Below are 14,658 nucleotides of genomic sequence, written 5' to 3'. Positions count from 1 at the left end.
GTGTGTGTGTGTGTGTGTGTGTGTGTGTGTGTGTGTGTGTGTGTGTGTTTGTGATTCTGTTTAATTTGAGACAGAATATGTCAGTATAACTATGGCTGGCTTCAAACTCATGATTCTCATGTCTCCTAAGTATTATAATTTTAAGATTATCTGATCATAAATAGATGACTAATTTATTTTTAAGTACAAAATGTTAATAAGCAGACAGAGAACATAAGATTGGACTTTTTCAGCTTCTAGATTCTATAATTTAAGGCTCTATAATTATGTATATTAGTGTATACTAATACTAGTATACTAATACATAGTATAATGCTATATACTAGTAGTATACTAATCTCAGAGGAAAAAAACAGAATTGCAATCTGTGAATATATGTAGTGAAATTAGAATTTGTTATTATATGCAATGAAGAAGAGGTGAATGCTTGAAAGAGTATTTTTTATTCCATTTGAAAAAGTTTTTAATCCATATGCACAGAAATAACATAAATAAAAATGTTAAAAATACTCATTACACAATGCATATCTCAGACTGAATTGCTTTGAATAATGTAATTGTGTAATCTACAGTTTTCATTTATTCATGATTTAATGAGGTTACTGTGTTCTTGGAGTTTAAGATTGTGGAACAGAAATGATAATGTGAAATTTATTAATATTTTTGTCACACCAAAATTGCTACAACTCTCCTTTTAATGTAAAATAAGTGTGAGTCAGGTATACACTTTAATATTAATGTTTCAAAGTAGGTTTATAGCTTCTATGTGTCAAAGAAACATATGGTCATAGCAAAAACACTTGCCAGATTTAGGATAAGTAGCAATCACAAGGTCGTCTGGCCTGGCCAAGAATGTTTCAACATCATCCCAATATTTGGTGAAACGTTTATCCATTAGAACTCCACAGAACTCCTCAAAAATTTCGTAATACTCAGACATAGGAGGCTCCATCTCAAAGCTGTGTACTGGTTAAAAAAAAAAACATGTTTTAAAGTTTGTATGCACTTTGCAATGCTTTCACATTAGCAATAACTCTGCACATAAAGGCCACTTAAATGTCTGTTCCTTCTTACCTGTTACACAGGATGAATATATACTTAATGTTACTAAAGGTAGTAAAAATTATAATCAGGACATATTTTATGAGAAAATATCTTAAATAACAGAAATACATATTATTACTCTTTAAGTACTTTTTATTCCTACTAAAATATAAATCATTTAACTTTAACATAAATAAATAAAAATGTACAAAGCAATGTAGAGTATAATTTAAACTCAATCTTAAACAATATTAAACAATTTAGCATATATATCTGCATATTTATGTCAATATTTATGTAAATATGTAATATATAACATTCTGTGATGGATGAAAAAACAATCTTCAATTTATTCAAATTCATGAAATATCTGAAAAGAATTAGAAGTCTTAAAATATATATAATCATGTTTCAGCAAAAAGCTTGATCCTGTCTGCATTCAATAATAAAGATGGGCTGCCATCATACAAAGGTCCTGTCAGGTCTCTAACCCAAATCTTTCTTTGTTCCTGAATGTATGTCGTTGAACCAAGGGAATTCAATGTTTGATAAATGTACTTACATGGAAGTAAAACTTGTGCCTAAAATTTAGAGTGTTGGAGTTATAGAAAAGTCCTCTATAGTCATTGACCTTTAGTTTACTTTTCTCACTTACTCTAAAAATAATTGAACTTCTCAGTGAGTGATTTGCCCCACAATGACAAGCCTCAGCAGAATGGTTCTACTTCACCCCCTGATCAAAATTTTAAACAGTGGGTCAAGGAATGGCATCGTAACATAGTTGTTCAGTCAGTAAAATTATGTGCCATTCACAATTTCCAAGAATATGCCTTATAAATGCAAAGATCCTAGAGGAATTCTTTGTTTCCTCACTTTAATAAACAAGATTGTTTTCCTGGCATTTATTTTCTTCACTAAGAAATTTCAAGACAACCCACCCAATATTATGTTCGATTCAATGTAGGTCTAAATGGCACACTAAAGGAAAGGCATCAAGTGAAACCTTTCGATTATTCTGCTGTTGTTCAGAAAATGTTTATATGTGTTATATAACCATAAAATATTACTAGTCACAGTATTCCTTCCAAAGAAAAGAGAATCCTAGTCCTTGTGATTAATTTTAACTCTTTGGAAAAAAAATCTATGATGCATGTAGATCTAACAATTTAAAAATATTATTTATATACCCAAAACAGAAATACATCATTGGTCTGTTGTCAGAATTGTTTTCCTTCTTACTGAAAATAGAAATTTATAAGAAAAAAGTGTTCATTTGTAAAAAGAACTAAAACATCCACCATTTACCGTACAGATGTGTTTTATTCAAGTGAATTGTGTTGTGTGGATTGAGCCACTTTTCTAAGAAATAGCTTGCAGTCAACACAGAGTGGTTAACCCACCAGCAAGCAATAGCCTGACAACAGGCCGTCAAGCTGGTCTCAGAGTTAAAGTTATGACATCAAAAAGCCATCTTCCTCCCAATGTTGTTTTTCATAAATCGCCTCAAAGCTGTGTGGTTTTCATTAAAATAGGTATTTCAGTCAGAAATTGTTGTCAATAATATTTCATAAGGATGTGAATAGGTGCCAGTTGTACAGAAACAGCAACATACATTGTTTAATCAAGGACTATTCATGAATATAACCTAGAACCCCTGTTCAGATGTAGCCCATGGCAGCTCATTATCCAAGAGGGTTCACTAGTAAGGGAAACAGGGACTGTCTCTGACATGAACTCGGTGGCTGGTTCTTTGACCACCTCCCCTGAGGGGGGAGCAGCTTTGCCAGGCCACAGAGGAGGACAATGCAGCCAGTCCTAATGAGACCTAATAAACTAAGGTCAGATGAAAGGGGAGGGGGACCTCCCCTATCAGTGGATTTAGAGAAGGGCGTAGGAGAAGATGAGGGAGGGAGGATGGGATTGGAAAGGAATGAGGGGGGCTACAGCTGGGTTACAAAGTGAATAAACTGTAATTAATATAAAAATAAAAATTTAATTAAAATACAAAAGATGAGTCATACATTTAATGATTTCAGAAACAATGATTTTTCCTTTCTTTAAAATAATTTCCTCTTCTATTTCTGTACCTGAACTTTATCCTGCTACCCTTCTCTGTGTGACCTTTCCTCCTTTCTATAAAGGATGCTCATAATTATTGTTGAGTTCTTGCTTTTTCCATTTTGGTATGGGTTGGAGTAAAATGGCTGAAAGCAACTGTTCTTTTATACATTTTTCTGCCAACACCTAACACTTCAAAGCAGATTCTGAAAAAAGACTATCATACTCTGGTTGTGGCTGGGTAGCTTTCACTGTGTTTCTACAAAAAAAAAAAAAATGAACAGTATTCTGCAAATGAAATACACATGAATGACTTGTCAATAAATCTCTATATCTGCTGTATTATATAAGTTATGTACATAAGAAGTTAGCAATAGGATTTTCAAGATTCTTTATAACAATTGCGTTAAGTACTTCCCCGGTATCTATAGTACATAAATTTTATCTTAAACTACAAAGTATATTTTTGTGACAATAGTATTAAAATAATTTAAATGATTTGCATTATCAAATAAGCATAGTAACAATACAAATATTATTGTTCCTTTATTTTGGAACAACCTAGAAAATGACATAAATTTTGTATTTTATATATTTAAAATCTTTTAATATCAAAATAAAAAGTACAACCTGCCCAGATGATCCTTCAAATGGCAGTTTAGTTCTCTTCAAATGGCAGCACAAGGTTTAAGCTGTTAAAACAAAAATGAGAACTGTTTGTATAATTGGCAAGTTTCTTGTGTGCTTATATTCTGTCAGCCAAGGAAGGAGACAGAGACTAACTTGTAAATCTGAGCTATGATGCAATGGATGGGGAGAGATACCTGCATTTGCATTTAGTCATAAGGTCAGGTTCATTTTCTCAGAAATATGCATGGCCTCAACTCCTGCTTTTTCCCCCCTTTGGCTAATACATCAGTCGTAAACTACCCATTCATTATATCATTTCTTAAGTTGAACATTTATAAAGGACAGATAAGAAGTGAACAAGGAGAAGAGAGGAGCCTTAGAGGATATCAGATCCTAGTACAGGATGAGAATATTTCTCACTCATTGAAGAATAACAAGGAGAACAGTGAAAGTGCAACATTTAATTGGGTCCAAGCAAGACAATAGAGATGTGCATTTCATTTAAAACTGTTGCCTATACAGTCTACGAAATCTGGAAGCACAAGAGTTGGTCCTCCTCAAGGAAAAACACATCAATTGTTTGTCTAGGACTAAACGGTCAGCCCTGAAAACACACACACAAGAAACATTATATAGATTGAAAGAATATATTGGGAATATATATGTTTACACATATACATATATGCATGCAATAGAACTTAGCGAAAAAAAGGGGCCATGAATTTGAAAGGGATATGTATAAATGAGAGCATTTGAAAGAAGAAAGTGGAAGGGAGGGATGTTATAAATTTGCAATTTACTTTAAATTTCATGAACAGTAATGAATACATAATGTCATAAATCCACAGTTACAGAAGCTCTTATTGTAGTTTCGCCTTCTAAAAACTCCTTTCCCTCAATCCAGAAGCCCTGCCTCCTCTCTTCTGAGCACCTAGCACCAGCGATTCTTATAATCTCTGAAGATTTACTCTTTCCAAAATGCTCCTTGGTTGAAGTCAAATAATATGTAGTTTTCAAATATTGGCTTGTTTGACTTGTTTCAAACTGTTCCTTTCCTTTTGGTGACTGGATGACTCCTGTCTATTATTAAACAATATTATGAATATAGTATATGTACTGTTTCCTTCCTATTGAAATTTATCTTCTGCAATTTTTGAAAATAAACTAGTTATAAATATTCATTCTCAAGTTTTTGTTGTTGTTTTGGGTTTTTTTGTTTGTTTGTTTGTTTCAAGACAGGGTTTCTCTGCATAGCCTTGGCTGTCCTAGACATACTTTGTAGACTAGGCTAGCCTCAAACTCACAGAGATATGCATGCCTCTGCCTTCCCAAGTTTTGGAATTATAGGAGTGCCACCATGCCTGGCTCCATGCTCAAGATTTTATGGAGATAGTTTTTATTAGATTTGTGTCAACACCTCTTCATGATGTTTGGACTCTATCATTCCACAGTATACATTTATTTATTTTTTTAACTTTTATTAATTACACTTTATTCACTTTGTATCCCCCATAAACCCCTCTCTCCTCCCCTCCTCATCCCACATTCTCTCTACCTTCTTCGGGCATGCCCCTCTCCAAGTCCATTGATAGAGGAGGTCCTTCTCTCCTTCCTTCTGATCCTAGTCTATCAGATCTCATCAGGAGTGGCTGCATTGTCATCTTCTGTGGCCTGGTAAGTCTGCTCCCCCCTCATGGGGAAGTGATTAAAGAGCAGGCCAATCAGTTCCTCTCAGAGACAGTCTCAGTTCCCATTACTATGGAACCCACTTGAACACTGACCTGCCATGGGCTACATCTGTGCAGGGGTTCTAGGTTATCTCCATGCATGCTACTTGGTTGGAGTATCAGTCTCTGGGAAGAACCCTGTGTTCAAATTTTTTGGTTCTGTTGCTCTCCTTGTGGAGCTTCTGTCTTCTCCAGATCTTACTATTTCCCACTTCTTTCAAAAGATTCCCTGCGCTCTGCCCAAAGGTTAGCCATAAGTCTCAGCATCTGCATTGATAGTCTGCAGGGTAGAGCCTTTCAGAGGTCCTCTGTGGCAGGTTCCTAACTTGTTTCCTGTTTTCTTCCTCTTCTGATGTCCATACTCTTTGCCTTTCAGGATGGAGATTGAGCCTTTTAGTCAGAGTCCTCCCTCTTCATTAATTCCTTTAGCTGCACAGATTTTAGTAGGTTTATCTTATATTATATGTGTATATGAGTGAGTATATACCGTGTGTGTCTTTCTGCTTCTGGGATAGCTCACTCAGGATGATCCTTTCCAGTTCCCACAGTTTACCTGCAAATTTCATGATTTCCTTATTTTTCATTGCTGAGTAATATTCCACTGTGTAGATGTACCACAATTTTTGTATCCATTCTTCAGTTGAGGGGCATCTGGGTTGTTTCCAGCTTCTGGCTCTTACAAATAAAGCTGCTACAAACATGGTTGAAGCTGACAAACCATTTTTCAATATAGTGTCACAATCATGAATTATAACCAGTTACCAACAAAGTTCCAGCTGATCAAAATTGTGGTCAGCATTTTGTATTTTCTGATTGCCACATAGATATTAGCTCATGCTGACTAGGGTATCCATTGTGATTTTGTTTTCTATCAGAGAAGTGCAAGATGATACAAATAAGAAGACTGAAAATTTGAAGTCAAGGTGTCTTTCTCAAGCTATATTTTACGCCATGCACCCTAGGGTAGTTTCAAATAAAAGAGGAGAAAGTCCTCACTTATCAGCTGATGAGGGAAGGAGCATGGGCGAGAGGAGGGAGGGAGGTTGTGAATGGAAGAAGATGAGGGAGAGGGACACAGCTGGGATACAAATTGAATAAATTGTAATAAATGATAATATAACATTTTAAAATAAAGGTAAATTAAGTTCACACAAACAAACAAACAAGAAATACATTAATTTATAGAAAACCTTCTGAAGAAAAATAAACCAGAAACAACTGAAAACAATCATATTTTGAGAAAAAAATCAGCAGGAAGCTAATCTAGAAATGATGCACAAAGGAAACACCTGACATCTCAAGTTTGTCAGAGACTGATCACACAGTGGCCTTGGGACTGCTAACCATAACCTTTGGGGCAGGGAGAGAAGTCTGTATCTCAAGATCCAAACTGAAGCTCCCTCAAGGCCTTGGACCCAGGCAGCTGGCCATGACAACGTGTTCTGGTTTTAGACAAGGAACTAGTACCTTCTCCATATGTCTGGGCCTAAGGGAAAGCCTTGGCTCTCCCTGATTCTGACTCTCATGAGATCACCCAGCCAAATTAGGGCCAATCTAAGGCAAATATGTTGGTATAATGTTCTTGTGGAAGATACACAATTTACCCTTGTTCCTTTGAATGCTGATTCCTCTAACCCACTCTCTGGTTTCAATTAGGACATTGCATTGTGATGTTTATTCTAAGCATCACCTGTCTCAAGTTTGTGTAAACATGCCACCATTTGTTCTCTGTACTGTCAATAAAACAACCAGCCACAGTGCTGAGCAATGGAGAGAACAGGGTGGGTTATCCTGCTGTGGAGACCAGGAGAAGGAAGGAGTGGGAGGGGATAGAGAGAGATAGGCAGGAGAAGACTTGGAACCGTGGGGAGAGATAAACAGGACCTAAGATATGACTAAAAACAAGTATAATGTGGGAAATCTGAATGGGAGGAAACCAAGTTGATTTCCAGGTTTAGGCTGGAGTAATTACTGCCCAGCATTGTGCTCTAGGTTAGCTAAATAAATACTAGTCTCTATGAGGTAATTTGGGTATACAGCTGGTTTAGGAATAATTGTTGTTTAATTAAAAGATAAATCAATAGGAAATATTAATAACCCACAACACAAATAAATAAGCATTTCTGTCTGGAAGTGTTGAGATTCGGGTATAATTCCTACATCTAATCATTCCTCTAAATCCTAGACCCTATGATGCCTAGGGTCTGGAGCTCAGGGACAAACTGAAGATATTTAACTATGTGAGTAGCTAATAAAAGTTCTGGTAGTATACAACTCTGCAGTTATTTCTACTTTAGAGGAACCATATTTTCTATTATTTTGACCATCATTTAGAAGGTGATTTCCTCTTTATTTCCTTTTTTCAAACTTTTATTGAATTTATAGAATTTATTGAATGGATTCTTTTCTCATACATAGTGATCACAATGTCCCCTTCCTTGAATCCTTCAAGCTCTCCCTGCCTCCCCTCTTCCTGAGATCCTTTCCCACCTCTGTTTTCTCAGCAGAAAAGAGCAGACCACCAAGAGACTACACCCAAGTAAGACAAAAGAAGATACAATAAGACAAGGCAAAAGCCCTCATATTGAGGCTGGAAAATGTAATTCAATAGGAGGAAAATAGTCCCAAGAGAAACAATTGTCAGAGATACATCTGTTCCCACTGCTAGGAGGCCCACAAAACCACAAGCCAACAGCCATAACAGCCGTAAAATATATGCAGAGGACCTTGTGCAGACCCGTGCAGATCCTGTGCTTGCTGCTTCAGGCTCTGTGAGCCATGCGAGCCCTCCTTAAGTGATTATCGGTAAAATAATGCTCTATATAAGCAAGCTGAAATTATAAAAATCCCATGATTATCTCACTTGATTGAGAAAAGCCCTTTGACAAAATCCAACACCTATTCATGATAAAAGTCCTGGAAAGATTATGGATAGAAGGCTACATATAGTAAAGGCAATTTATCAAAAGCATATAACCAATATCAAATTAAATGGAGGAAACTCAAAAGAGTTCCACCAAAACCAGAAACAAGGAAAGGTTTCTGTCCTCTCCTTATCTATTCACCATATTACTTAAAGTTTTAGCTACAGCATTATGACATCTCAAGGAGATTAAGGGAAGAAAAATTGAAAGAAAGAATCATTTTTACTTGAAGATAATATGATTGTTTACACAAGTAATCCTAAAATTTCCATTAGGGAACTTGAACAGCTGATTAGCACTTTCATCAAAGCGGCTGGATACAAGATTAACCACTCCCCCCACAAAGAAATCAGTAGAACTCCCATGTACAAATGACAAACAGAATGAGGAATAAATCAAAGAAACAGGAGCTTTCAAAATAGTCCCTGATAATACAAATTATCCCTAACCAAGCAAGTGAAAGAACTATGTTATATACTTCAAGTCTTTGAAGAAATAAATTGAACAAGTTATCAGAAGATGGAAAGATCTTCCATGCTCATGGATTGGTAGCATTAACATAGTGAAAATGGCCATCTTACCAAAAGCAATCTATAGCTGTAATGCAATTCTCATCAAAATTCTAACACAGTTCTTTACAGACCTCAAAAATAAATTGCAACATAGTATAAATAAAATAAAATAAACAAAATAAAATAAAATAAATAAAATAAAATAAACAGGGTAGCTAAAAACAATCCTGCACAATAGTCCTGGTGCAACTTTTAGTGCTTGGGTGGGATAAAAGGATGCTCCCCTTTTCTAAAGAGTAGGGAAAGTGTGATAGGGGCAAGGGGAATGAGGAGGGAAGGAGGGAAGGAAGGTGGAACTGAGAAGATGGGAGGGCTTCTGAAGGTATCACCATCCCTGATTTCAAGCTGTACTACAGAGCAATTGTAATAAAAACTGCATGATATTGACATAAAAACAGACAAATTGATCAACTAAATTGAAAACCCAGACATAATCTACACATATGTGAACACTTGATTTCTGATAAAGAAGCTAGAAATGCACACTGGAAAAAAAAGAAAGCTTCTTCAACAAACTGGCTATCTACATACAGAAGAATGCAACTTATTTCTCAACTTAAGTTTGATTTGATCAAAAACCTCAACATAAATCTAGTTACACTGAGCCTGAGAGAGGAGAAAGTAGGGATAGCCTTGAATGCATTGACACAGGAGAAGAGTTTCTGAACAAAACACCAATGGTGTTGGCAAGATTTTGTTTGTTGTTGCTACATTCATCAAGGATTTTCAAATATCCAGCATGCCTGTTACTAGGACTTTTTAACTCTTCACAATCTGGAACTAGATAGGATTTATTTTAGCTTTTTTTTTTCTTTTAAGCTATGCGGCTATATCTTTAATTCTTTAACCTTTGAGACGTTTGGAATGGAGCTGCAGACTTCCAACCCTTGTCCCCAAAAGAATTGTCCCTGTTGCCAAAATAATGTAAGCTAAGACACAGTAGATGGTATCAGCATTCAAAACACAGGCAGTGGGGTCAGAAAGGAATGAGGTCAGAAGTCACCTTAGAATCCAACTCTTCTCACCTCTAAAGCAAGTCTTTCTGGACATTTTCTAAGGTATAAGAAGAAATTGTGAATATGTAAGAACTGTGTTGGAGTCCTGTCTGTCACTGTCTCTGCAAGAATGGAGTCTGGGAATGGAAGAAAGAAAAATAATGGAAAGGAAGACAAGGATAGAAAAATAAATGCCAGAAACATTATAAATCCTCTGGGCACTGAGTTCACCTGTACACTTACAGACACCAGGGCACTTCGACAGTTGTATATGTGCCAACATCTTAACCAGTCATTCGACTGCTGCCTTTTTCATATTGACTTCAAATTTGTTATTTTCTTTTTACCTACAATGAGGCATTACCAGCAGTGACAAGAATAAAAGAATATCATTCAACTCTAAAAAATGATGAACATGCTCTATCTGCTGCAGTACAGAATTTTCAGACAATTTCTCATGGTACCAGAAGTACCTTATAAGCTTCCATCCTAAAGAGGAAAGCAAGAATTGTCCCATACAGCTATGACACCTATAAACAACAACTATGACCAGCATGGCATGATAACCCTAAGAGTGCAATAGTGGCACACATACTTTGAGGTTAACAAATAGCTCCCTGATTTGGACTTAAGGCTCATTCAAGAAGAATATTCTTGCTAATGGACACCTACAAAGATTCCTGGGGCTAGTGAAATAGTACAGAACTACAATTTCCACTTTACTAAACCAGTGTAATACCCATATAAGTGCAGGTCTCACCCCTCATTGGAAAAACTTCTCATTTAAACAGATGGAGACCATTAAGGAAAAGCACATCTGATCAAAGCGCAGAGCTGTGGGGCCCACTGCTAATTGAATCATCTGTAACACAACTCTTGAATTTGAGGCTCAGGGACCACTGTGAAAGAAGGTTAGAAAGACCAGAGGAACAGAGAGTTTGCTGTAAGTTTGGCTCTCCCAGAAATTTCAGAGAGACTATGCATTAAGACTCATCAATAAGCTGTCTACATAGGACCTGAACAACATAGATACCAATTGAACTGCTAATGTGGAAGAGGGAGGATCAGGAGGACTCAGCCCTACACAAAGAACCATAGACAACTAAGAAATGCTGAGACTGGGAGAAACAGTCTTCTTCAGGAAAGAGCATGGCAACTGATTACCTCATACCAAGTTATCATCCCTGAAAGCATACATACAAGTATTGTAATGTAGACTGAACAGCTGGCATTTTCATATTTATACACATATACATACATATATAACAACAGTTTTTTTTTAAAGAAAGCCATGAATTTAAAAGAAAATAAAGGTAAAATAAATGAGAGCAGGAGGATGGGAAGGAGAAAAAATCTAATTATAATCTCAAAAGTTTCTGAAATATCCAATCAACATTTAAATCATTTGTAAAAAAAACAAGAAAAATCAATCTCATGGATAGACAAATTTTGCTGTCCTTTTAATGGATGATAAATTTATATGTATAGAAAGAAGACGATTCATGATAAATTTCAATATGATCTACTATTAATAAACTTTTGTGTATCTATTTTATTTTCCATTATATGTGTGGTGGAATGAGAATATCTGACTTAAAGAATTAGTATGTAAAAACAGTTTAAGCAGGAAGAGTTAGTGCACTGTTAATGATAGATACCAAATAAAAAAAATGCTAAAATGAAAGTGTAAGCTTGCGTAGAACCTAACATTTCAGAAAGGGGTCCTGCAAAGTAATACCAGATGATGAGGAAGCATAGGATACAGCTGAAATGGCACAACCACCACGGAAAAGAATGTGCAGCCATTTTGTTAGAGTTTCAACTCCATCCTAGTTTAGCAAGACTCCACTCATGACACTCCATAGACCCGAGGTCCTGCAGCTCTCTAAGACACAAGCCAGGAATGTGGGATAGGTAATAAAGATTAGCTGCAGCAACATTACAGGGTAGAATAAATTGACCTTTTACTTTCAAACTTCTTACCTCATCCTGAGTGCAGGGATCACAAACATGATCTCCACACTTTCTCGCTATCCAGCTCCAAAAGTATTTTTAAATTTTGTGGGGATTGGGTGGATAAATCTTTTTTTTTGTAATCTTTTTTAAATTTAATTTTAATTAATTACAGTTTATTCACTTTGTATCTCAGCTATAGCCTCCTTCCCAATCCCACCCTCTCCTCCTTCTTCTTCTCCTATGCCTTTCCCCAGTCCAATGATAAAGGAGGTCCTCCTCTCCTTGTATCTGACCCTAGCCTATCAGGTCTCATGAGGACTGGCTTCATTGTCTTCCCCTGTGGACTGGTAAGGCTACACCCCCCTCAAGTGTAGGTGATCAAAGAGCCAACCTCTGTGTTCATGTCAGAGACAGTCCCTATTCTTATTGTTGAGGAATGATCTTAGACACTGAGCTGCCATGTGCTACTTGTTTGTAGGGATTCTAGGTTATCTCCATGCATTGTCCTTGTTTGGAGTATGAGTCTCAGAAAGGATCCCTAGGCCCACATATTTGGTTCTGTTGTTCTCCTTGTGCAGCTCCTGTTCCCTCCAGGTCATTATATACACCCCTTCTTCCATACAGATTGGGAAAGGATCTTCATCAACTCTATATCTGTCAGAGGGCTAATATCCAGAATATATAAAGAACTTAAGAAGTTAAACAGAAACAAATCAAGCAATCCAATTTTAAAAATGGGGTATAGCACTAAACACAGAATTTTCAATAGAGGAATATTGAATGGCAGAAAAACACTTAAAGAAATGCTCCATGTTCTTAGTCATCAAGAAAATGTAAATGAAAACAACCCTGAGATTTCACTTTACATTCATCATAATGGCTAAGATCAAAAACTTAAGTGACAACACATGCTGAAGAAAGAAAAACCCTACTCCATTGCTGGTGGGAGTGTAAATTGTACAACCACTTTGGAAATCAATCTAGCACTTTCTCAGACAATTAGAAATAGTGCTATCTCAATATCCAACTATACCACTCCTAGGCATATATCCAAAACATGCCTAAGTATGCAATAAGGACATTTGCTCAACCATACTCATAGAAGCTTTGTTTGCAATAGCCAGAAACAGCCCACATGCCCCTCAGTTGATGAATGGATACAGAAATTGTGGTACATTTACACAATGAAATACTACTCAGCAACTAAAAACAGGGAAATTATAAAAGTTGCAGGAAAATGGTGGGACTTAGAAAAGATCATCCTGAGTTAGATATCTCAGAAGCAGAAAGACACACATAGTATATACTCAAATATATATATTTGATATATAATATAGAATAATCATACTAAAATCTGTACACCAAAGGAGGATAAGCAAGAAGGATGACCCTGGGTAAGATGCTCAATCTTCATTCAGAAAGGTAAATGGGACAGACATCAGAAGAGGGAGAAAATAGGGAACAGGACAGGAGCCTATCACAGTTGATCTCTGAAAGACTCTACCCAGTAGGGTATTAAAACATATGCTGAGACTCATAGCCAAACTTTGGTCAGAGTGCAGGGAATCTTTTGAAAGAAGGGGGAGATAATTTTTTTAAAACTCAATAAAATTGTATAATTTACCCCTTCCCTTTCCTCCCTTCAAGACTACTACATACGGACCAATACACTTCCAAATTCATGGCCTCTTTAACAATAATTATTGTTGAATAAATATATGTAAATATTCATAAATATATACATACTGTATGATCTGTGTGTATATGTGTGTATTATCCTCTCTAATATCCTTAGGAGACACTTTCTCACAACAAAATCCTGATCCTCTTTTTACGACAACAATTCTGCCCCTCTGAAGCAATGTTCCCTGAACCTTAGCTATAGAAATTGTGCTCTAGCAGTGTCATTTAGGACAGGGCTCTACAACTCTGAACTTTGGTAAGTAGTCGGTTTCTGTAATGGTCTCCATAGTTTTTCACAACAGGGAAACTGGAACACAAACTTTTGTGAAGACATATATCAGAGCTAACAATGCCCCAATATATCTCCAGAGTGCTAGTCAAGCAAATATGATTTTTTTAATCCGGCAAATTTGATGAAATAACTCTAGCTATTAGTGATCATAGAGGAAATGGTTCCTCCACCAAATGTCCAAAATGAATTTCAGATACATGACCATAGAAGAAGGAAGTGCTCTTAGAGAAGAGTCTTCAAGCACAGAGAAAATAAAAGGACCCTTAACAAAAAAAGCATTATAGGGGAGTTGAAAATGATATCTTTGGATTCATCTATATGTAGGACTCCCCTAATGTGAACATCTTCCTTTTTGCTACCATATGGGACACTTTCTATACCACAGTGCAAAGTCACTGAAGGTTCTATTCTCTGTGCCTGACAGTCGTTTTTGCTATGAAATGTCCCTTACAACAATGACATAACAGCACATTAAAGATTGCATTTAGTTCATGGATAGGTCCTTTGTTGTAGGGCATCAGAGTATCCTGAGTGTTGCAGCAGGACAGTGTGGAAACATAAACAAGCTCAATGATTGCTACTGCATAATTGCTTTCAAGAGAGTATCTTCTTTAGAAGGTACTAAGTGTCATTCTCATGATCTCATGTTGGTGGTTTTTTTCTTCTTTGCTTGATACATTTAAATATGGAATGTATTTTACATGGAGAAAACACTGTTTTGGAGGGAGAGATTTTATAAACTAAAAGTTTTCACTTTTTACGTATGTTCAAAACAAA

General features: G+C 36.2%; 1 protein-coding gene across 1 annotated transcript in view; it reads right to left on the bottom strand.

Annotated features, from left to right (window-relative positions):
• Nucleotides 1–952, bottom strand: part of LOC129667872 (sulfotransferase 1E1) — a 13,113-nt gene extending 12,161 nt beyond the window's left edge. Inside the window, exon 1 of the mRNA XM_055595592.1 lies at nt 805–952. Within this exon, the coding sequence (XP_055451567.1) occupies nt 805–952 (148 nt within the window). The remainder of the gene's footprint in view (nt 1–804) is intronic.
• Between the last annotated feature and the right edge of the window lie 13,706 nt (nt 953–14,658).

Source organism: Psammomys obesus, unplaced genomic scaffold (assembly GCF_907164565.1).
Source record: "Psammomys obesus unplaced genomic scaffold, mPsaObe1.curated_primary_1811, whole genome shotgun sequence".
In the NCBI taxonomy this organism is placed as follows: Eukaryota; Metazoa; Chordata; class Mammalia; order Rodentia; family Muridae; genus Psammomys; species Psammomys obesus.
Note: the sequence above shows the minus strand (reverse complement) of the source record. Positions and strands in the feature narration are given on the sequence as shown.